Source organism: Alosa sapidissima, chromosome 16, assembly GCF_018492685.1.
Source record: "Alosa sapidissima isolate fAloSap1 chromosome 16, fAloSap1.pri, whole genome shotgun sequence".
NCBI lineage: Eukaryota > Metazoa > Chordata > Actinopteri > Clupeiformes > Clupeidae > Alosa > Alosa sapidissima.
Genome location: NC_055972.1, coordinates 26,925,898 through 26,946,741, shown reverse-complemented (window position 1 = coordinate 26,946,741; position 20,844 = coordinate 26,925,898). Strand labels below are relative to the sequence as shown.

General features: G+C 41.6%; 3 protein-coding genes across 5 annotated transcripts; all 3 read right to left on the bottom strand.

The window, feature by feature from the left end:
* Positions 1–7,660: 7,660 nt before the first annotated feature.
* On the bottom strand, positions 7,661–9,834 carry LOC121685794 (glycine N-acyltransferase-like protein 3). 3 transcript variants are annotated; one of them, XM_042066560.1, is made up of 6 exons: positions 9,534–9,834; positions 9,271–9,441; positions 9,087–9,194; positions 8,885–9,005; positions 8,612–8,741; positions 7,661–8,205 (listed from the first exon to the last, which is right to left on the bottom strand). In XM_042066560.1, the coding sequence occupies exons 2-6, from the start codon at positions 9,343–9,345 to the stop codon at positions 7,809–7,811; spliced, it is 831 nt and encodes a 276-aa protein (XP_041922494.1). In that variant the 5' UTR covers positions 9,346–9,441; positions 9,534–9,834; the 3' UTR covers positions 7,661–7,808. The 3 variants fall into 3 exon arrangements, with proteins under 3 accessions (XP_041922494.1, XP_041922495.1, XP_041922492.1); XM_042066561.1 differs by having other exon boundaries at positions 9,629–9,834; XM_042066558.1 differs by having other exon boundaries at positions 9,271–9,834.
* A 1,897-nt stretch (positions 9,835–11,731) lies between these two features.
* LOC121685795 (cystatin-like) lies at positions 11,732–12,990 on the bottom strand. Its single transcript, XM_042066562.1, has 3 exons — positions 12,700–12,990; positions 12,395–12,505; positions 11,732–12,091 (listed from the first exon to the last, which is right to left on the bottom strand). Exons 1-3 carry the CDS (start codon positions 12,904–12,906, stop codon positions 12,011–12,013), a joined length of 399 nt encoding a protein of 132 aa, XP_041922496.1. The 5' UTR covers positions 12,907–12,990; the 3' UTR covers positions 11,732–12,010.
* Positions 12,991–18,149: 5,159 nt separating this feature from the next.
* LOC121685798 (cystatin-like) lies at positions 18,150–20,818 on the bottom strand. The gene is made up of 4 exons (XM_042066566.1): positions 20,572–20,818; positions 19,219–19,433; positions 18,988–19,092; positions 18,150–18,551 (listed from the first exon to the last, which is right to left on the bottom strand). Exons 2-4 carry the CDS (start codon positions 19,420–19,422, stop codon positions 18,471–18,473), a joined length of 390 nt encoding a protein of 129 aa, XP_041922500.1. The 5' UTR covers positions 19,423–19,433; positions 20,572–20,818; the 3' UTR covers positions 18,150–18,470.
* Positions 20,819–20,844: the final 26 nt, after the last annotated feature.

Here is a 20,844-nt window from a genome sequence, read left to right as displayed (position 1 = left end):
TCAACCACCTTAAAAAAAATGTATTGACCTACCTACCGACCCATGTTTTTTTTTTTTTTTGGCTGTTACTGCAAACAAGAATATTTTTAAGGATGGCCTCATGACTGTGAAAATGGCTGACATTGAACCACAGTGCTTTAAATGGGAGCCCCCAGTATCAGTCATCAAGGCATCAAAATCTGCCACAAACACACAACATCACTCATAAACACAAACACACACACACACACACGGACAGAACCACCACTGTTCAAGAGACCATTGAATAGTTCATTGAATAGGCATGAATAGTTCAAGCAGATGTAGGACTTTCATGTACTTCGATCAGGGGGGAGGGGGCGTGGCACTGTGCCAATGCCACGCCCCCTCCCCCCTGAGAAACAAAGTCTCACTCCTTGAGAGCCCTGCTCCAAACAGTGATTTTTATATAGTGAATGTGCAGTTAATAGCAGTTATTTCAGGAGTAATCGTGTAAATAATAGTGTTTTGATATTGAATTTTATATTTATCATTGTGTATTTTATATTGTGTGTGTGTGTGAAAGCGGTTAACGTTAACGGTAGTGCTTCATAACGTTACCTGACTCATCCTATGCTGTCATCACTGCTCAGTCGGGCTGATGCATGGACTGGTGCATGGTCTGCTCTTGGACCACCATATTCAGTTTATTAATTTGCCGTGAATTATTACACAAAATGTTCATTAAATGCACGAAGAAGTATTCCTAGGTTAATGATTGATATGAATCATACAGTATAAAGGCTATCCTAGCTAATGTTAACTAGCACTGCTAGCAGCATTAACGTTACCAACCTCCCTGCTTAACTCACCACAACTTTGTAGGTCGTGTCCCTCATGCTGCCCCTTACAAAACCCACAAACTGACTCTCGGACACACAACAGTCAATAATGTGACCCGATTTAAAGTGGCTTTCACCCCTTTGGACACTCACTAAAACATATATTTCATACTGTGTTGCAGCATGTAGGCTAATGTTAGCTGCATTATGTAATGACATACAATGACGGAAATGCTAAAGGTTACCCTGTCGGCTACCTGAAAAGTTTGAGTGTTTAAACTAACATTTACAGTGGTCTATTTGATAGTGTATTGGCCCTGACTAAGTTTGTGTGATGTATAAACCCCAATCTTTGTTGATACAAGTACCAATATTCGTCAAGAAAGTTGTTAATCACATTAAGATTTTCGCCATCTTTGTCAATATTTTTCGCTGAGAAAGTTTTTTAAACTATGACCATAACAGCCTTTCCACCAATCAGAGGCATCACTGTGGGATTGTGGGATTGTTCAGGATTGTGGGTAATGAAGTACTTATCCAAGAGATCGCGAATAAAAGGCATTTATCTCAAAACAAGGTTAGTGCCCCATGAACTCTTGGTGTCTATAGGAGCATATACAATCGCTTAGTACAGCCGTAGCTGGTTTTAAGTCTACCACGTGCAGTTAAGTTTTTATGGCTTATACCGCAATTGTCAATGGAGAAATTGCATTGAATTTTTACATCCGGCATTGGCTGTGGGCGGGACTGTGCAGCTCTATACTGGAAATGCAGCCATGATGATGAATATTTATTTTGGCTTTCTTTTAATCTTACTGAATTTGTAATTTTGTATCGGTTGTTCTAATACCGATAGTATGTGGGTGCCTGTGTGTGTGTGTGCATGTGTATATGTGTGCACCGCCATCTACAGGCCAATGAGTGTACAGTCACTAAATGTACACACAACCTAATTTTCCAAGTACACCTCGCTGCAGCCTGCGGGAGGGCGTGGCTTGACATCAAGCCCCGCCCACATCCAACTAAGCCATGTTTTCTTTGCCTACGTCACTCCCCATACGCTTTGGCTTTACTACCGAATGTAGACATACAATCTATGCTAGCAGAGCCCGTCTACGGAGAGCCTCCCCACTCTATTAATCCCATACAAACCGAATTTGGCTGCAGTTCACCAGAGTTCACCTAGATGGCGATCGCGGGCGAGTCCAAAATACATGGGGTCCTATGGAGCTACATGGCTACATTTATTGTTTTCACCTATTTAACAACTGAAACCCTCAGATTTTATTTTATTTTTCACAAAATGGATATGGATTATCAATCAAAAGTGAAATAATCCGGGAGTCATGTCCTTTCGTTTTCTTACAGGTTGGGTTGTTGTTGCCCATAACACGCTAGCATTGATGCTATGCTATGCTATGATCATGCTAATGAATGACGTCATTGACACGTTTGAAAGGCTTTTTAGAACAATTAAGTGACTAGAAAAATATAATACTCAAGTGTATTGTCTTTGCCTCCCCTTTCGAATACAATATTCAAATTATTGAAAAAAAATTATATCCCGAAAAAAGTGGATTTTGAGGGGTACAGCTCCTGAAGTTGAGGGGTAGACCTCCATTCATTCTGGACTCGCCCGAGCGTCCCTAGATGCAGTACCACACCGGAAGTGTTCCGAGAGTGAAGGTTCTCCCCTTATTAAATGTCCCACATACTCGACGCACCCGACTGGTAGCGCAACAATGTGACGTCACAGAAGCACCATAACCATTTATACTTGCGCATGGTGGTCGCGACACTAGTTGCAATATTCTCCTGAACAGAGGTGTCGCTGTTGTGAAAAGATTAACGCTAACTACGTCACACAGCAGAAGAAGCTGCAGTAAGAAACACTAGTAGCAGAGAATGTCTAATAAGGGGAGAACTGCCACTCTCGGAAAACTTCCGGTTTCTGAACTGGTTGCAGTTCCTTCTGTGGTTCCACATGAGGGCGCTCGTCCACGAGTGCAGAATGCATGGAGGTCTATGGAGCGGTACCCCTCAAAATCCACTTTTCTCAGGATATAATTTTTTTTTCAAGTCATTTGAATATTGTATTCGAAAGGGGAGGCATGGAAAATACACTTGGTTGAGTATTATATTTTTTAAAGTCACTTAATTGTTCTAAAAAGCCTTTCAAACGTGTCAATGACGTCACTCATTAGCACAATGCTAGCGTGTTATGGGCAACAACGACCCAACCTGTAAGAAAACAAAAAGACATAAGTACTCGTTCATTCACCTTTTGACCTATAACCCATGTTGAAGTTATACAAACTACAATCAAATCTGAGATTTGTCAACGACAATCAGGTGAAAGAGACAAATTTAGCCGTCAAGCTCCACTGACTCCCATTCATTCTGCACTCATGGCGATCGCCCCCAGTGGAAATCTGGTGGAACTGCAACCAAAATTCAGTACAATGGGACTTACGGCCAGGCTCTCCGTAGACGGGCTCTGCTAGTAGCTAGCCTCTGTGATGGCACTTCAGACTTTGGTTGCTACTATTCACAACTACCACCATCATTATCATCTAGTTTCCAAGGTGTGCGCACAGGTAGATAGATAGATGGATATATAGATAGATACTTTAGTCATCCCAAGGGGAAATTGTAATAATTTAAACAGTTTAGTTAGCTGGCTAGCTAGCTAGCAGCTGGCTGAGTTTGTGTAATTTCCTGAAGTGCAAAGAGATTTTGTTCAGCCCTTAATAGATATCCTTTGTTAGAAAATAAATCGTTTCTATTCTTTCCTCTTTTGTCGCGCTCGTCTGAAAAAAAATGAGTGGTGCGCTACCACGCTAGCCTAGAAATCTAGACGCACCCTAGCGGCGGCAAATTAATTTGCTCAGCCTGTACGTCTAATACCAAACCATAGGGATTTCTATTGGCTGACGCCATGGACGTCATCCAATCACAGCGCTCTATTTTGTTAGTGTCTTAAGGCGGGCTTAACAGGATAACGACAACAGTGAACAACAAGGAAGGTGGCTATGGCGAACGAAGAGCGGTTGTTTGAATCGGCGTTGGCGTCAACTTTGGAGGAGCTGGACTAGTGCTTTTCTTTGAAAGTTGAGCAACACAATGCACTTAAGTCATTCCTTTCGAAGAAGGATGTATTTGCCGTTTTGCCGACCGGATACGGATATGGTCGTAGCGCTGGCCTATTGCATGCCTAGGCAGTTTGAAAGACAATTCTCTGCCCGCCCCTTGGATTAAGCGAGGTGAATGGTTCGATTCCAGACTATACATTTCAATGATATAGGATGGCCCGCCAGGCTACTACCTCGTGCTACCTGGCGCGCCAGCAAGATATACGTCATTTTGACGTCACGTTGTCGCGCTACCGGTCGGGTGCGTCGAGTATGTAGAAGCCCTTACGGCTCGTGTCCATTATTGCGGCGCGTAGATGCTTGCAGACGCCTAGCCCTCTCTCCCGTCGCCGCTTGTGGGCGTGTATAGGCTAAAGTGCATGGTGTAACGTTTTATTTTTTTTAGGCTACTAAAGTGGAGATAGCCTACTACTGTTAACATATTTTATTGAAACACTCACAAATATCACTGACATGTTCCTCCAAAGCACATTCTGTCTTGGTTCAAGTCACCAACAAGGTCTTTTTGATAGGGTGCAGTGGCGAACTTGTTCTAAACTTAACTTCTTCGCCACTATATAGCTTAATATATTTTCATAAAACCTACACGATTATCAGACAGAACAAATATTTCTGGCAGGCTATTGTTCCGGACCGGAAGACTAGAGCAAAGGACAGAACTTGTTTACCGAAGATGTACTTTTCAATGGATAACCGCTTCGCGTTAACCGCTCTCATTTGCATAAAGTTCAGCCGAGCCCAACTTCGCGACGCGCCGCCTCTGTTCGAATGGCCACGCCGCCTTCCCAAGGTGCATTGCGGAAGCGTAAACCACGCCTTGCCGCTCTCCATAGGAAATCAATGGGTTATGTGCGGCGCGGTGGGCTTTGCCGCGATAATGGACACGAGCCGTCAGACATTCTCTGATGCTACCGGTAGCGAATTATTGGGGGCCAAGCAGCGAAGCTGCGAAGGCACCCATTGTGTTTCTACGTTTTCCTATTATTATTATTCCGTAATGGAAGTCTATGGCAGCCCATAGAACCGTCTGGTAAAAAGTTGTAAAATTAGGCACAGTCCCATGATTAATTTCAACAAGTTTCAAGTTGGCACCTCGAGCACTCTAGCGCCACCAACAGGCCAAAGTTGGACGTGCGTTCATGCAAGTAACTTTTGACCCGTTGGCCCGATTGTCAAATATGAGGTATCGTTGGAATCCTTAGACCAAGCCGAGTTCAACGCACCCTGTGACGTCATTTTCCGCCATGATGGATTTTCCGCCATATTGGATTTAATCTAAAACACCTAAAAGTTTTCACAGGTCACAAAGTTTGTCCGATTGACACCAAACTTAACACACATAATCTTCAGTCCAAGCCTCAAAAAAGTTATCCCTTTTTGTCTTCAAATCTAAAACCGTTCGCCCGTAACAGCCAATCAAAATTGGCGGCGAAGCCACCAAACAGGAAGTGAAGTGATATCTCAGCAATGCTTTCACGTATCAAAACCAAACTTGTTACATGGGCTCAGGACCCAATTAGGAGGAGGCTCAAGAAATTTGGTAAATTTTGACCACTGTGTGGCGCTATGATCACAGGAAGTAGGCTCATATCTCAGCAATGCTTACATATCTAAACCAACATGGAATTGAGACCCCATCCTGAGGATGCACAATACATTTGGAGTCTTTTGACCACTAGGGGGGTGCTATAATCACAGGAAGTAGGCTTATATCTCAGCAATGCTTTCATATATGGAAACCAAACTTGGTATATGGTCTTGGGACCCAATCGTGAGGACACACAATACATTTGGTGATCTTCGACCACTACGGGGGCGCTAGAGATACAGGAAATTAGCTCATATCTCAGTAACGCCTTGACGTATCAAAACCAAACTTGGTACATGGACTCGGGACCCAATCCTGAGGACGCACAATGCATTTGGTGTACTTTGACTACTAGGGGCGCTATAATTAGGAAGACTTTCTCGTATTGACACCAAACTTGGTACGTTGATTCGTGAACACATCCTAAGGACCCACAATACATTTGACGACTAGGGGCAGTATGATTAGCACTTTCACCTATCGCAACCAAACTTAGTATGTGGACTTGGGACTACATCCTGAGGATGCACAATTAATTTGGTGTGCTTTGACCACTAGGGGCGCTATATTTATTAACACTTTCACTGATTGAAACTGAACTTGGTATGTGGAGTCATGACCCCATATTAAGACTGCACAATTATTTTGGTGACCTTTGACCACTAGGGGTGCTATAATTATCAACACTTTCACCGATTTAAACCAAACTTGGTATGTGGTCATAGGAGTACATCTTAAGGACACACAATAAATTCGGTGACCTTTGAATCCAGTCCAGTCCAATCCAATCCAATCAACTCCAATCCAATCTAACACAACACAGTCAAGTCCAGTCCAGTCCAATCCAATCCAATCCCAACTCCTGCTCAACTGCTTATCTGCTTGGCCCCCTCATTGCTGCTTGCAGATATATTATAGTATATTGTTTCATATTAGATGATAGAAACTGATGATGTAGGCTAAACACAAATGACATTTCATGCAACCACAGTGAATTTTTCATGTAGGCCTAGGCTAGTTATTGTAATTGGGTTTGTGCACTTTTTCGTTCATTTGATTTCCGGTTTTGAAACAATAACATGCACATTCATAAAAAATGGTCATTTTAAATATTGATGACGATGTGTTCAAACGGAAAACGTTGGTGCTGTTGCGAGTTGTTGCACTGGTTTGAATCCACAGTTTACGTGTTGAATTACACAATAAAACGTGTTTTGCAGTAAGTTGCTGGTTTGTAGAATGTAGCACTATCAGCTCGCTCAGTCTCTTTGCGAGTCCTGGCTCTCTGCTGACTGCCTCCCTCTCGCCGCCAGCAATTTCAAACTGTGTGACGTAATACAAAAAAACATGGCTGACTTGGATGTGGGCTGGGCTTGATGTCAAGCCCCGCCTTCCCGCAGGCTGCAGCGAGATGCTCCTCGGTCTCCCCCCATGGATGAAATTCTATGAAACTTGGCATACCCCCAGAGAATGCCAAGTCAATCATACACATAAAATTTGGTGCAGTTCTGAACATCTTAACTGAAGATAGGGGCGATTAAAGCAGAATAATATTGCATTTTCATTTTTTACCGGGGGGGTGCAAATCACAAATGAGTGATTATGGGCCAGGTTGATGTGGGCCCCTTGAGACCAACATACCATAAAAGATTCATCATCCTCAGTGCCACGGTTCAGGTAGTTATTTAGAAAAAAACTGCTTTTTTTGCGGTTCGGGAGGCCCAGCACGGGGGGGGGGGGGGGGGGATTTTTCCGTAAAAGTCTAGTGGGGCTACATACCCACCAAATTTCATGTGCACCGGTGTTTTCGGTGTCCCGGGTATCGTTGACCAAAAATTCAGGAAGTAGATGACGGGGAAAAAAAAAACAACTTTGACAATCATTATATGACCGCTTCGCTAGCGGCGGTCATAATAAACATACCGAATGATGTATAAAGATGGTGCCTTCTAAGTGTCATGGAGCTATTTTTGCTTTCCCACGCAAACCCAAAAGTAGCATGATGGAATGCAAAGCTATGATGGAATGCAAAAGCAAAGGAACTTAAAAGTATTGTGAGTGAATGCAAAACTATTGCAAGGGAATGCAAAATTAGCTCTGAAAATAATAAGGGCTCTGCATAGAATTATGGTGATGTCACGAGGTCAACATACACTTTTAATTTTTGCAGTTCCAACTTTCAAAAATGTTGAACCATCCATTGCTGTGCTTTATGAAGACATTAACAATGTTGACTCATTTACATTCAACAGAAAACATCTGGTGGGCCTAATAATTAAACTCAAACCAGATCGCTCTGTAGGACGGGTCCTCTGTGAATCCTAGGCTCTTAAAGAGCCTGAGAGAAATGTCATTCCCTTCCTCTATGAAGCAGTAAACTGGATAGCCCTGAGCAAGAAGTTTCTTCGACAAGACAGTGATCAGGATCTTTGCATAACCTTTCCCTCTGTGTTCTGGCTTTGTATACAGGATTCCAAGGGCACAGTAGTCGTACATCAGCACCCACGACACTGGCTGGCCTGTTTCATCCACAATGCAACAGCTGGGGAAGTTGCACATGAGGTTTTTAATGTTGTTGTATCCCTTCTCGTTTCCTCCAAATTTCCATGTCTTGTTAACTATATCGATGTGCGATTCATTCAGAGAGCATATCCTGTTCTCAATACTGCAGAGAGACGATAAAGTGGCATGAACATGCTGACATCTGTCATATTCTTGTCATTTGTCAACCTTCAAAATCATATAATACAAAAGGACTGCTCGATTATGACGAAAATCACAATCATTATTATTTTGGTCAATATTTCCAATATCACGGTTATTCAACCCAATTATTTGGGGCACAACATTCATTGTCTAAAGATAAAACAGATTAACACTTGATCTGATTAACACTGCAATCGAATTTGAAATATAGCTGAACTGAAAAGCAAATAAAAAAATGCATGTGTAACTATAACAAAATAATAAATAATGTATAACTCATAACAAAATGAGAGCATTGTTGCAAAACAGGATGCTGAAAAAATTATATATTTTTAATTATTGTAAGTAAGTTGTACAGACAGTACCTGCTGGGAGAGTCAGGTAGGTCATGAGGGTCTGATAAGGTCAAGAGATGACACAAAGTGAAACATCTCACAGTAACTCCCCGAGAGGCTGCAACTTCCTTTACCATGGGTGCGAGAGTGATATCGAGCCCTGGGGGGGACATGCAGTACAGATGCTTATTTATATGTGGCTTCACACAACAAACAGCCAACACTGACTGTGTAATTTAGGGTCATATGAAAACTGTACTACTTTGAGATTGAGATGGATTTCTTGAACTTAGCCTAGCCTACCTCCAAGCAAAAAGTATGTGGTCCAGTCAATTGAATTCTCCTCCATTATCATTCTTTTCAAGACTTGCACGTCTGTACAGAATAAAGTCACCTTCTTTGTGTAGTCAGAGACACGATCATTCTGATTGGGCAAAAACAAGGGTGTGGTGAATTTATTTGTGTTGCAATGGGGGGGGGGGGGCATATTCTGAAAGAAATTTACCTTTAGGTTAGGTCTGAATATAATGCTTTTGAAGTCAGGCCAGGTGTCAACAACGACCTCCAGTGTGCTTGGCTTATTCCGGTTCATTCCAAAGAGATACCCATACACCTACAAACGGTATCTTATGAATATGCAGTCCTCCAATGCAGTGCTAAGCTACTCAAATAGTTTGAGCTCAGCCTACCTTGGAACTTTTAGGTAAATAGTGCCGCAGGGCCTGCTCTGCGGTCCTCAGCTCGTCCTCGCCGAGAATCTTCATTTCACAACAAGAACAACAAGCGTGGTAGAGGGTGGCCAAAACAACCGGGTCCCAACATCAAGGTCCGTCTCTCCTTTTCCGAGCTACAGGAATAGCCTTCACATTCGCGAAAATGTTAGTTAATGTTGAACTAAATTGTGAGAGAATAAGCCTACTCTAGTTAATATTTAATTAGCTAGTCTACTTACATTATATGTAACGTTAGCCTAATTCTAAGCCGTAGGCTATATAAAATAAATTAAAATTAGTTTTCAGTGTGTCTTCAAATAATGCAGGCTAATACATTTTTGGTGATAACCACATCTTCTCTGACACTTAACTTGCTGGTGAGTTGTTGCATATTCGGATAAACTCAAAAATGGACGAAGTAAAACCGATTGTAACACGGGACAGCTTCAGCATAAGCGTGGTAGCCTACTTCTACACGTCACTTCACTGTTACCATTGGCTGTATATAGAAGTTCTATATATAGGCCTATTGCATACGGGAAGTATTCACAACGCTTCACTTTTTCCACATTTCGTTATGTTACAGCCTTATCAAGATGGATTCAATTTATCCTCCCCCAAAAAATCTACACACAATACCCCATAATGACATGATTTTAAAAAATGTTTTCAAAATTATTAGAATTAAAGAACAAAAATAAAATATGTACATAGTATTCACAGCCTTTGCTCAATACTTTGTTGTGGCACCTTTGGCAGCAATTACAGCCTCAAGTCTTTTGGAATATGAAACCACAAGCTTGCCACACCCATCTTTGGCCAGTTCTGCCCATTCCTCTTTACAGAACCTCTTGAGCTCCATCAGGTTAGATGGGGAGCGTCGGTGCACAGCCATTTTCAGATCCCTCCAGAGATGTTCAATGGGATTCAAGTCTGGGCTCTGCCACTCTATGACATTAACAGTGTTGCCCTGAAGCCACTCCTTTGATATCTTGGCTGTGTGCTTAGGGTCGTTGTCCTGTTGTTAAAGATGAACCGTCGCCCCAGTCTGAGGTCAAGTGCACTCTGGAGCAGGATTTTTTTCCAGGCCTGATTGGTGGAGTGGTTCAGCTATGGTCGTCCTTCTGGAAGGTTCTCCTCTCTCCACAGAGGAACCCTGGAGCTCTGTGACCATCGGGTTATTGGTCACCTCCCTAACTAAAACCCTTCTCCCCCGATCACTCAGTTTAGAGGGACGGCCAGCTCAAGGAAGAGTCCTGGTGGTTCCAAACTTCTTCCACTGTGCTCATTGGGACCTTTAAAGCAGCAGACATTTTTCTGTTTTTCTGAAAATGTTCTGTACCCATCTGTGCCTCGAGACAATGCCATATGCCTTTTACTAAGGAGTGGCTTCAGTCTTGCCACTCTACTCATAGCCACAATGCAACGAGGCAGGTAAAATGTTTATAAACCAGACAATTATACAGAAACGTTGTTTCAAATCTGAAGATCCCTAAGAAACCTTTAAAATAACTAAATTCAATTTTTTTCACCCAGGCCTAGCATATGACATGTGGACCTACAATCTGACTTGTATGAAAACACTAGGCAGACAAGGATCTCGTTTATGGTACAAAACATACATACATAAAGCAATATATTTGTGTAATCTAGCTAGGTGGGGGCCTGATCTGGGGTCACCTTAGTCAACTCTGGAGCAAGCTGTGGGGCTTAACTTATTTTGAGACCCCTGGCCCAGTGGCCCCCTGGGCCTGGTAGGGCAGTGCATTAATCAGAACCTTGTGTAGACCTATTGTCTCTCAACAGCAGTTAACAGTAACATTTTTGGCTTTGCTGACCTGGAACAAACTCCATTTTCATTCAATGAACTTGTGGGGAAAAGGCTAGTTGAAACAAAACAAAAAAAGGATTTTTGCCAACTTGCCCTATTTTGGCTATGTATACAGTATCTTATAGCCTAACTAAAGATTTACAGTCTGGATTAGTCAGGCTTGTAGACAATGTTTTGCCTCTATGATACATAGTATCATATCTTGTATGAAGATGCAGCTTAGAGAAAAGTTGTTTTCTTAGTCTACAAAAGCAACCACTTATACAAAGCCTACAACAAACTTAACAAAGATGTGACAGTAGGCCTAAAGACAGACCATCTTGAGACCTACAAACAAATGGATGAATTCCAAGATGTGATCTTATTCTTATACAAAGAAAACCGAAGAGGTCGATCAGTTCTTCTGTTGCAATCTAGGCTGTTCTTTTCTGCCTCTGTTCTCATGAGAGAATTTGCTGTTCAAGGGATATAGGGAGAGATCAAAACGTGCATTCACATGTCTTATGCAATTGCATAACTTCACAAGGCAAGCAAGAACAGGGCATTCAGTTCCCACTTCAGACATCGTTTCCTGCATACCAAATTACTCACAAAACAATCACAAAATGGTGTAACAAAACCTTTATTGGTAGAGAAGGGCCAATAAGTTTACAGTTCAACAGTGCCACGGGTATTAGTAGTTATAGGATATAGAAAAGGTGGTCAGTAGATCCTCTTGCTAGAGAATAATGTAACAGTATTCTTGCCAGAGAACAATGTTAAAATCAGTGTTAATCTCTTCATATCTAAAAAAAAGATTTCTTTAAAATGATTTATTAATGTTATTATGACTACACGTGGCAATCCAAAACCTGATTGGAAGAGTGGAAGCTTATTCAAGAAAATCTAAGGTTTGCAGACGTTCTTGATGATCTGAGGTGGGCCCAGCCAAGGACGGCTCCAGACCTCAAAAGTGCATGTGTAGGGCTGAAAGAGACGAGCATAACAGAGCATTTAAAAATGTAGACCAGGAACTATTTAGTTCCGCCAATCAAACAGAAAAAAATAAGGAAGTATTAGACATTCTCTGGAAGTATTTTTATTAGCCTATTGTTGTATGTTACAACAAAGTGTGACGTTAAACTGAAGAAACTGTATGGAGGCTATTCGTTTAGAGATTGAGATTTGAGATTTGACACCCACAACAACAGGGAGATTAGCCAAAAGACGCCCCAGCCTTTCGGAATGTGAAGGCATGAATTCAACAAACCAGCCTATTCTGTACTTTACCTTGGCAAGCGCTAAATCACTGTGGATTTCGCACTCTGTCTCCACTCCGCCCTTTCTGCAGTTGGTTCTTGCCATTTCCACGGTGAAAATGTACTTCATCCCTGCAACGACCTGTTCAAGCGTTAACAAATGGAAGTGTACACTCGTTATAAAACAAACGTAATTTAAAACTCTATAGCCTACACAATGCCAACAGGCTCTATGGCGATCCACTATTGCGCAGTTAAAAGTCGGTCCGCTCGCTTGTCGAATCTTGTCCATAAACACGTTCGTAGACAAAAAAGAACACTGTCATGTAGGCCTACCTGTTTCTGGACCTTGATCACGTTTGCCACTTTGTTGATGTACACATCATTGGTTCCCTTGTTGTGCTGAACAACAGCAAATTGCAAGGCATTTTGGACTCCTTCGTCGTTTATGTTCGCCTCCACTGGACCACCAACCATACCAGCGCTGGTCATGGCAAAAGCCACCGTAAAAATTGGTACCAAAATCTTCCACATCACGATCATTTGTTTGTTTCGTACCTCCCCAAATATATTCGGTACAACGCTGCTGTACCCTAAATCTCTGTTGTTTGCCGAAAGGTTATATAAACAACAATGACGTATGCAGGCTGGGAGGAAGTCTGGTTAACCAATCACAGGGCAGTAGCGCTCTAAGGGGACTGGACTTGATGTAGCCCTAATGGGTGTAGCCGCCTGCCTGCAGCCTTCTTAAGCTGACTGCATAACCTGCTTATTTATATTTAGTTGTATAATTGATGTACAGTTTTTTTTATAGCTATCCATGTGTGTTCACTTCCGGCTCCTTGGCTATCAATTTGGTAAATATAACGGGCTATTTGTCTTTAGAACACTAAACATAGCCTAGGCCTATCAGAGGTGTCAAATGTTTAGTTACCAGTCTACATTTTTTTGACGTTTATCACTCCTATGATGTAGGCCTAGCCTATTTCTATTGTCTATCCAAAGTTTAGAAGTTAACTGATGGTCAAATCAACCTAAAATCCAATACTGTTTGTACCAAGTGGTATGTGACGTAAGTTTGTGTGAAAGAATAGGCCCCTAGGATATTTGTACAAGCTTTGAGTAGTAGCCTAGTTTTTAAATAACGTAGGGAAGTGTAGCTAGAATTTTTTTTCCTTAGTGACCCAATAAAATGTATTTTTATATTTCGATCTTATCATAATAATAATAATGTTTTCATGATCATGAATCTAATTATTTAAATAGATTGCTTTTATGATGTGATGCAAAATGATGGGTCAACATTTGGCTCATCGTAGTTATGATTATGGGATTTGGCAAAAGATTTTGTCCAAAGCGACATATAAATACAAAACAATATAATGTTTCAATTTAACAGGGAACAATTTACGATGTCGGTCAGACTATGGCTATTATGAGAATAGCAATAATAGGCTAATTCATCAAGCTCAGAATTGTCATTTTGACAACATTCTTTCTGCATCATCAGTTACAAATATAGTTAAAGTAAGAGTGGTTTAACAATGAAAGATATAGCTTAGCCTACAAGAACACATAATGTTATACATCAAATTTCAGGGACTCTTGCTAGAAAATGGAAAAGAAATAGGATATAAGAAAAATGGCTTAACACAAACCTGACTCTGGGCCTTGATCACCTTCACCACTTTGCAGATGTATGCGTCATTGTTCTGCTTGTTGTGTTCACCAACTGCGAAATTCAAAGCTTCTTTCACGCTAGGAATGTTAACGTCTGTATCGGTTATTCCTCCAATCTTTGGTAAGGCGCTAACCCTGACAAAAGCCAGGGTGACCAGAAGGGCTGCAGATTTCCAGAACATGGCATCAGCTTCTGTCCAAGGGAGCGGAGAGTAATTCTCTTGAAAGGTCTGAGGCAGTTCATTTCAGATCGCCTCTATATAAACTGCATGGTGACATTGATGATTAAGGGGGAGGACCATAGTGTTTGAACAATAGATAAACAGTAGATAAAACTATAGGGCTTACAGGAAGGTTTCAGGTGGAGCAGACAGCGCATTCCTAAGAAATGCAGGTCACAGTCATGTTATGTCATTTCATGGCAGATAATTTCTGATCGTGTCAATGGTGACATTGATGATTGAGAGGGAGGGCCCTAGTGTTTGAGTGGTTACATCAATCATTTTTTTGTTAAATTATTCCAAGGCATTATTCCAGGATTGGTTCCCCTTTTAACTAGATTTTAGATGCCTCAGCTCCGTCACCATTACAAAATGCAAAGATTACTCAATCTGCAGGGTAAATAAAACTAGCTAACAGTTGAATTTTTAGGTGGAGCAGACTTCTTCAAAGCATCTTCCTTTGAGATGTCCGTCAGCATTAGGTCATGTTTACACACGTTCCACTGTATCTCAGCTTTCCTTTCTTCCCTTAATTATCCTAACAACACAATAAAGCTCTTTCTGTTTTCCTCTACAAGCTGAATGATTGAAGGCTTCCACTGACTTCACAACAAACTATTCAGGATGTAATAATCAATCAAATAATTTATCGTTGTAAGCTGATGGTGCTGCTTCTTTTGAAGAGATAGAGAAGTGTGTAGTGCCATGACCATCACAGCTAGTCCACCTCTCCAGATTAAATATACAACTTTTGCTATACAACACCCTCATATAATCATAGCGGGGGATGTAGTCTGAAATGTGCACAATCAAGAGTTTCATGCTTGTGGTCTGATAGAAAAGGATAAGTGTTGATACATTGTACATTATAGTAACACCTGTAACCACTTGGGTATGTGGAGGGGGATGATGAGGAATTTAGATTATTTTGTTATTATTACCTAATAAAAACATCTGCCAAATACCGAAATTGATATACAAGATTGTTACGAAGCTCACCAAGAATATGCTGCTTTACTGTGTCACATTAAATCAGCTGTAACAACCAATTGACCTTCACCTTCTGGAATTGTTGTTTTTACTAAAGTAAAGAACAGTTTGTGACCCAGCCAGGGTTTATCAGGTCCTGGCTTGTATCCCGGAAGCAACAAGCCTCGGGCTTGTTCTCATCTAGAAGGCCAGTATGGTCCTTCCTTATGTCAAATGCCTTAAATCTCTCTGTCTTTATAGCTTTCTCTGTGGCGTAAATGATGAAACGTATCCCCCCACACTCTTAACTGCTCCAGTGATCGTAGTGCGGTCAAAGCTTTGCCTTTCAAACCTGGCCACTTCCACTGGCTTGCAGCGAGCTTGCCAACCTTGGATCCTGCACTCCTCCACCATCTCCTGATATTTAATATAAGCTTCCTCTTGTGAGCTTCCTCCATGTGCTCCTCAGTCAGTTCCCGCATGATCTCAAAGTAACAAAAAAATGAAAAATACAACACTGCTTACTCCATGTGCAGCCGGTTTATTGATGTTTCGGTCAGTCAGTCCTTCATCAGTGGAGTCTGAGAAGATGACCATGTCTGGGCAGAGTGTTGTTGTTTGCACAATGTGGTCAGGGAATTTAGTTGTTTTCCAAGATACACTCTCAGGAGCCTCTCAGATTTATGAAAGTGTACAGGCCTTTTCAGCAGCTTTCAGAAAGAGTGTTTTTCTTCCTTGGGTGGTGTTTGTTGGTCTGGGTGGCTGTGAAGACCGCTTCTGCAACTGCCTTGAGCACCTGGTCACCATGGCCAGCAGTAGCAACCATCATCCCACATGGCCACAAACCAGGGTCTCCGGGGTACTAAGGTGGGGATCACATTGGCCATCGGCAAGCTTAACACAGAACTTATTATGGTTTGAGCACTATCTCGTTCCTATGGTAACGCAAACGGTTTGCCTTAACTGACAATTGAATACGCTCACGTGGCGCTTTGAAAGTTGAACCAAGTTCAACGCTGAGCTTGTTCAAGCCTCGCATTACGCCAGCGTTGCCACAGTTTTGCTGCCGAACCACAGAGAACAATAGGAAACCTGCCGCTTGCCGCTGGTCAGTGTGATCCCTGCCTAAACCTTCAGATTAATCGCAACACCAAAGAGCCAGGCTCATTGGTATGGCAGTCGGAGCACATGCAACCATAGTGACAGTACCCTGTCGCACTGCCCTCCCCTTTGGGGAAATGTACCCTCTCCTGTACTCTGTCACAGGATCCTTTCCCAGCACACAGAGGGCATATGGGCGTTTCACTTACCAAGTCTGTTAGCCAGACTTGGTAAGGTGTCATAGACAGATTTGACCAGAAATCTGATGCGGTCGAAGTCAGCCCACCGCTCTAGTGTGTTCTCTCACCTCTCCAGACTGATGAAATCCCACCATCCTGATGACCCACACCTCTTCAACACCCATGTGCGCACATCTCCCTGGAGAAGATGTTGGCGCTCCTTTCCTCTGACTTTGCTGATCTTGGCGAGTAGCCCAGACTTGACTGCCCCACTGTTACAAGCCCTCTGCTGTTTCTCTGCCACCCCTTGGATTTCTGCCTGTACGGATCTCATTATATCAGCAGCTGCTACTTTGGGTCATTGGAATCTCTATAATATACTGGAATCCTTGGTACCTTGGTACCTCTATACTGCATGGTACTCTATACTGGCCAAAGATGGGTGTGGCAAGCTTGTGGTTTCATATTCCAAAAGACTTGAGGCTGTAATTGCTGCCAAAGGTGCCACAACAAAGTATTGCGCAAAGGCTGTGAATACTTATGTACATAAATTTACGTTCTTTATTCCTAATAAATGTGCAAATATTTTAAAAAAAAACTTTTTTCATGATGTCATTATGGTATATTGTGTGTAGAATTCTGAGGGGGGGGGAAGACTGTAACAACAAAATGTGGAGAAAGTGAAGTGCTGTGAATACTTTTCCGTAATTTGAATATAATATCATGCCAATTCAAAAAAGAATAAAAATAAAGAGGATAACTTCCCTTTTCACAGTGTGTTTGATTCTGTTCATACGTTACCATGGTGTGGTACCCTCTGCAGCCTGCATAATGAGTCTGACTAATAACTTAACCTCTATTTGGCAATAAATTATTACCTTATCGAGGACCTGGTCAGACTATTTAAATACTGTCATCAAGTGAAAGAGATGATAAATATTGAAACCCTTTTGTTTAACCAAAGAGGTGATCAACTAATGAAAGCCATGTCAGGGAACTAATAAATCTGGCCAAATGCAGACCAGATACACTAAGGTTGCCATCACACTGGGTCCATTTAGCTTCTATTTAACAATATCGCTTGGCAACATCACAAAAGCGGCAGTTTATTTCCTGGTTTTGGAACTGATAGCATTCAAACTGCACCAGAGTTCTAACGAACCATACTGCAGACCACTGTTTTCTAGCGGACCCTGGTCCGGACCTGGGTCCGCATCCGGGTTCGGTAGACTGCGTTCACATTAGCAAAAATCACCGAACCATCGGTCCAAATAAACTCGGGTCAGGATCAAACGGTCTAGTGTGAATGCGCCCTTGGTATGCAATCAGTTAGACCAGCAGTGTGTAGGCCTACCAGAGGCTCCACACTATACTACAGTAGCCTACTTCAGAAAGGGCTTTGTTTAAAAATGCCTTTAGATTGAATCAGTGCTGTTAGTAAATTGTTGGCTTTTGAGTAGAAAGTTATAACATTTCCTGTTTTTACATTTATTAAATGTTTATTATAACATTTATCTGTTATTAATGTTATGCAAGGTTTATAGACCATATGGTTTTTAGTTACCAGATCAGCCTCACATATAGAAACAGTTCATGGAGTCATAATAATATTACATCACTTAACTCTACACACACCTTGAGGCCAATGATGTAGAAAGCCTTTATTTTGAGAGAAAGGTTGGTTAGAATTGTCAACAGTTGGTTTAGGATCAACAATGTATGTGAGTGGTATACATGTGTGTACAGCCGTATAGGTAGGCCTATGTAAGCATTTTACTACTCATTATACTTGTATGTGACAAATAAAACTTGAACATGGACTTGGTAGTGTATAAAAAAGGCGGTCAGTAGGTAAGTTAAAATAAATGTAAACTACATTTCATTAAAATACTGAATGATTATGACTACATGCGGCAATCCAAAACCTTTCTGGACATGGAAGCTTCTTCAAGAAAATCTAATGTTTGCAGACATTCTTCATAAGCTTGGGTGGGCCCAGCCATGGTTGACTCCAGACCTCAAAATAGCATGTGTATGGCTGAAAGAGAAACATGAAAGTGTTTGTAAATTGAACGTAACATTTTACATTTACAGCTAATGCTGCCTTCACATGTTTTCAAGCAATAATTAAGTGGTCTCGCAAGCACCCAGCACCATACGTTTGAGCTTATACTCGTTTTTATGATTAAAACATGTTTTACATTATTCATATTTCATGGCTGTCTTGATCCTTGTCTTTTACTCTTCATTGTTACACTGGAAACGGTTATCAGCAGAAATATTTTGAACTAACAAACACATATTCTTTGTAGTATCCCATGGTTGTGCAACTTAAAAGTCGGAATAACTACTTCACAACTCTGGATACTAGGCCATAATCACACAGGTCAAACAATACCAAGTCGTAAAAAACAAGTAATCATGAGACCAGCATTTCAAATAACTTTCGGTGTACACTAAAATGGTCAGCATACCTTTTTGAGCTCTGAGTTGTCCTTGGCACACATCTCCTGTGGGGATGGTTTGCAGCCAGATATAACCATTTCCACTTCAAACCTGTACATGGTCCCTGAAACAACCTGTAGGAACAAGCACATAATACTACACATTGGATTTCAGGCTCATTGAAAGCGTAGACATGCATGTGTAGAAAATGATACATGTCAATATGGAGGAAAAGGAAAGAGAAATGACTGCAGACAAACCTGACTCGTAGCCTTGATCACTTTCGCCACTTTGTAGATGTACACATCATTGCTCTGCTTGTTGAATTCACCGACTGCGAAATTCAAACCGTCTTTCACCGCAGGAATATTAACATCTGTATCGGTCATTTCTCCGGACATTGGAGAGGTGCTGACCCTGGCAAAAGCCAGGATGACCAGTAGGGTTGCAGTTGTCCAGAACATGGCCTCTGCTTCTGGTCAAGGGAGCGGAGAGTGATTCTCTTGAAAGGTCTGAGGCAGTTAATTTCTTATCGCCTCTATATATACTGCATGGTGACATTGATGATTGAAGACTGTAGTATTTGAACAATAGATAAACAGTAGATACAACTATAGGGCTAACAGGAAGGTTTCAGGTGGAGCAGACAGCGCATTCCTAAGAGATGCAGGTCACAACCTTACTGTCATGTCTAACAACATACTGTATCTAAACCGAAAGCATGGGTGTAATTCATCATGCATTTTGGTTGAAAATTCACACCTGTTCTTCCCGGTTGAGTTCTCATCACACAGATATAACACACAGACTATTCTTAGGAGATGCAGGTCACACCCTTATGCTCATTTTATGTCATGAGTAATAGTATACTGTATCTCAACTGAAAGCATGTGTGTAATTCATCACTTTTCTGATTAGTTTAAACTGTTCCCACCACTATTTTAATATTGCAACCAGATCATGGCATGCGTTTTGGTTGAAAATTCACACCCGTTCACATCACACAGAAATGACACGCCTAGAGTATGTCACAATTATGTCATGACTAACACAATAGTCCAGTCATTTTAAGCCAAAATGGGGGTCAACTTTGAACAAATTGCAACAGAAGCAACACTGTATCTCAACTGAAAGCATGGGTGTAATTTGTGGTGGGGGCGGTAGGGTCATGGTCCTATCACTTCTCTGATTACTTAAAACATTCCCCTCCACTATTTAGATATTAATTGCATAAGTGTTTAAATTGTGACCTGATCATAGCAGGCTTTTTTGGTTCCAAATTCAGATCAGTTATTCTCCATTGAATTGCTCAGTCCTCATCAGACAGATATCACACGCAGCTGCCTGCATACTTGTGGTCAGAAAATCAACTGAGGTGTAACCAACAGGAACTGTCGTATAGGAATGAGGGTAGGCCACTGAGAACCATATCAGGTCAAGGGTCAGAAAAACATATCACACCGAACATTATATTTGTATCAGAAGCCTTGTCCGTTTACTGTACATCAAAAGTCTATGGGCTCTATTTTGGCGATCCAAAACGCTTGGTCACTGGTGCGAAGCTTAAAGATGTTTTTGGGCATGACCAGCCCACATTCATCATGATTTCCTACCAAAATGTCCTGCAGCTCTGCTGGCTGAAGATCCTCCTGAGACCGGAACCAGTGGAGTGGAGCAGGGTGCAGTTGTGGAGGAAGAAGTGCAACATCAAGGTCCAGGTGGGGCGCGAGGAACAGGAGGAAATTTGTTCTTTTGTGTCTATCTTTAATAATGCCTTTCTTTTTTGACAAGGAAGATCATAGATTCAAAACAAAATAGCCACACACAAACATAAGAGTCATAAGCAGACCGACATATTAATTAAAATAACATCTGATCCAGCGCCG

Coding starts and splice junctions, on each gene's coding strand:
- LOC121685794 (XM_042066558.1), bottom strand. CDS start 9,345: ATGAAGATTCTCGGCGAGGACGAGCTGAGGACCGCAGAGCAGGCCCTG. Junction 9,006..9,086: donor TATTCAGACCTAACCTAAAG/GTAAATTTCTTT, acceptor TTGCCCAATCAG/AATGATCGTGTCTCTGACTA. Junction 8,206..8,611: donor CTACCTGACTCTCCCAGCAG/GTACTGTCTGTA, acceptor GTCTCTCTGCAG/TATTGAGAACAGGATATGCT.
- LOC121685798 (XM_042066566.1), bottom strand. CDS start 19,422: ATGTTCTGGACAACTGCAACCCTACTGGTCATCCTGGCTTTTGCCAGG. Junction 19,093..19,218: donor TGATCAAGGCTACGAGTCAG/GTTTGTCTGCAG, acceptor TTGTTCCTACAG/GTTGTTTCAGGGACCATGTA. Junction 18,552..18,987: donor ACAACTCAGAGCTCAAAAAG/GTATGCTGACCA, acceptor TTTCTCTTTCAG/CCATACACATGCTATTTTGA.
- LOC121685795 (XM_042066562.1), bottom strand. CDS start 12,906: ATGATCGTGATGTGGAAGATTTTGGTACCAATTTTTACGGTGGCTTTT. Junction 12,506..12,699: donor TGATCAAGGTCCAGAAACAG/GTAGGCCTACAT, acceptor ACGCTTGAACAG/GTCGTTGCAGGGATGAAGTA. Junction 12,092..12,394: donor GTGATTTAGCGCTTGCCAAG/GTAAAGTACAGA, acceptor CGTCTCTTTCAG/CCCTACACATGCACTTTTGA.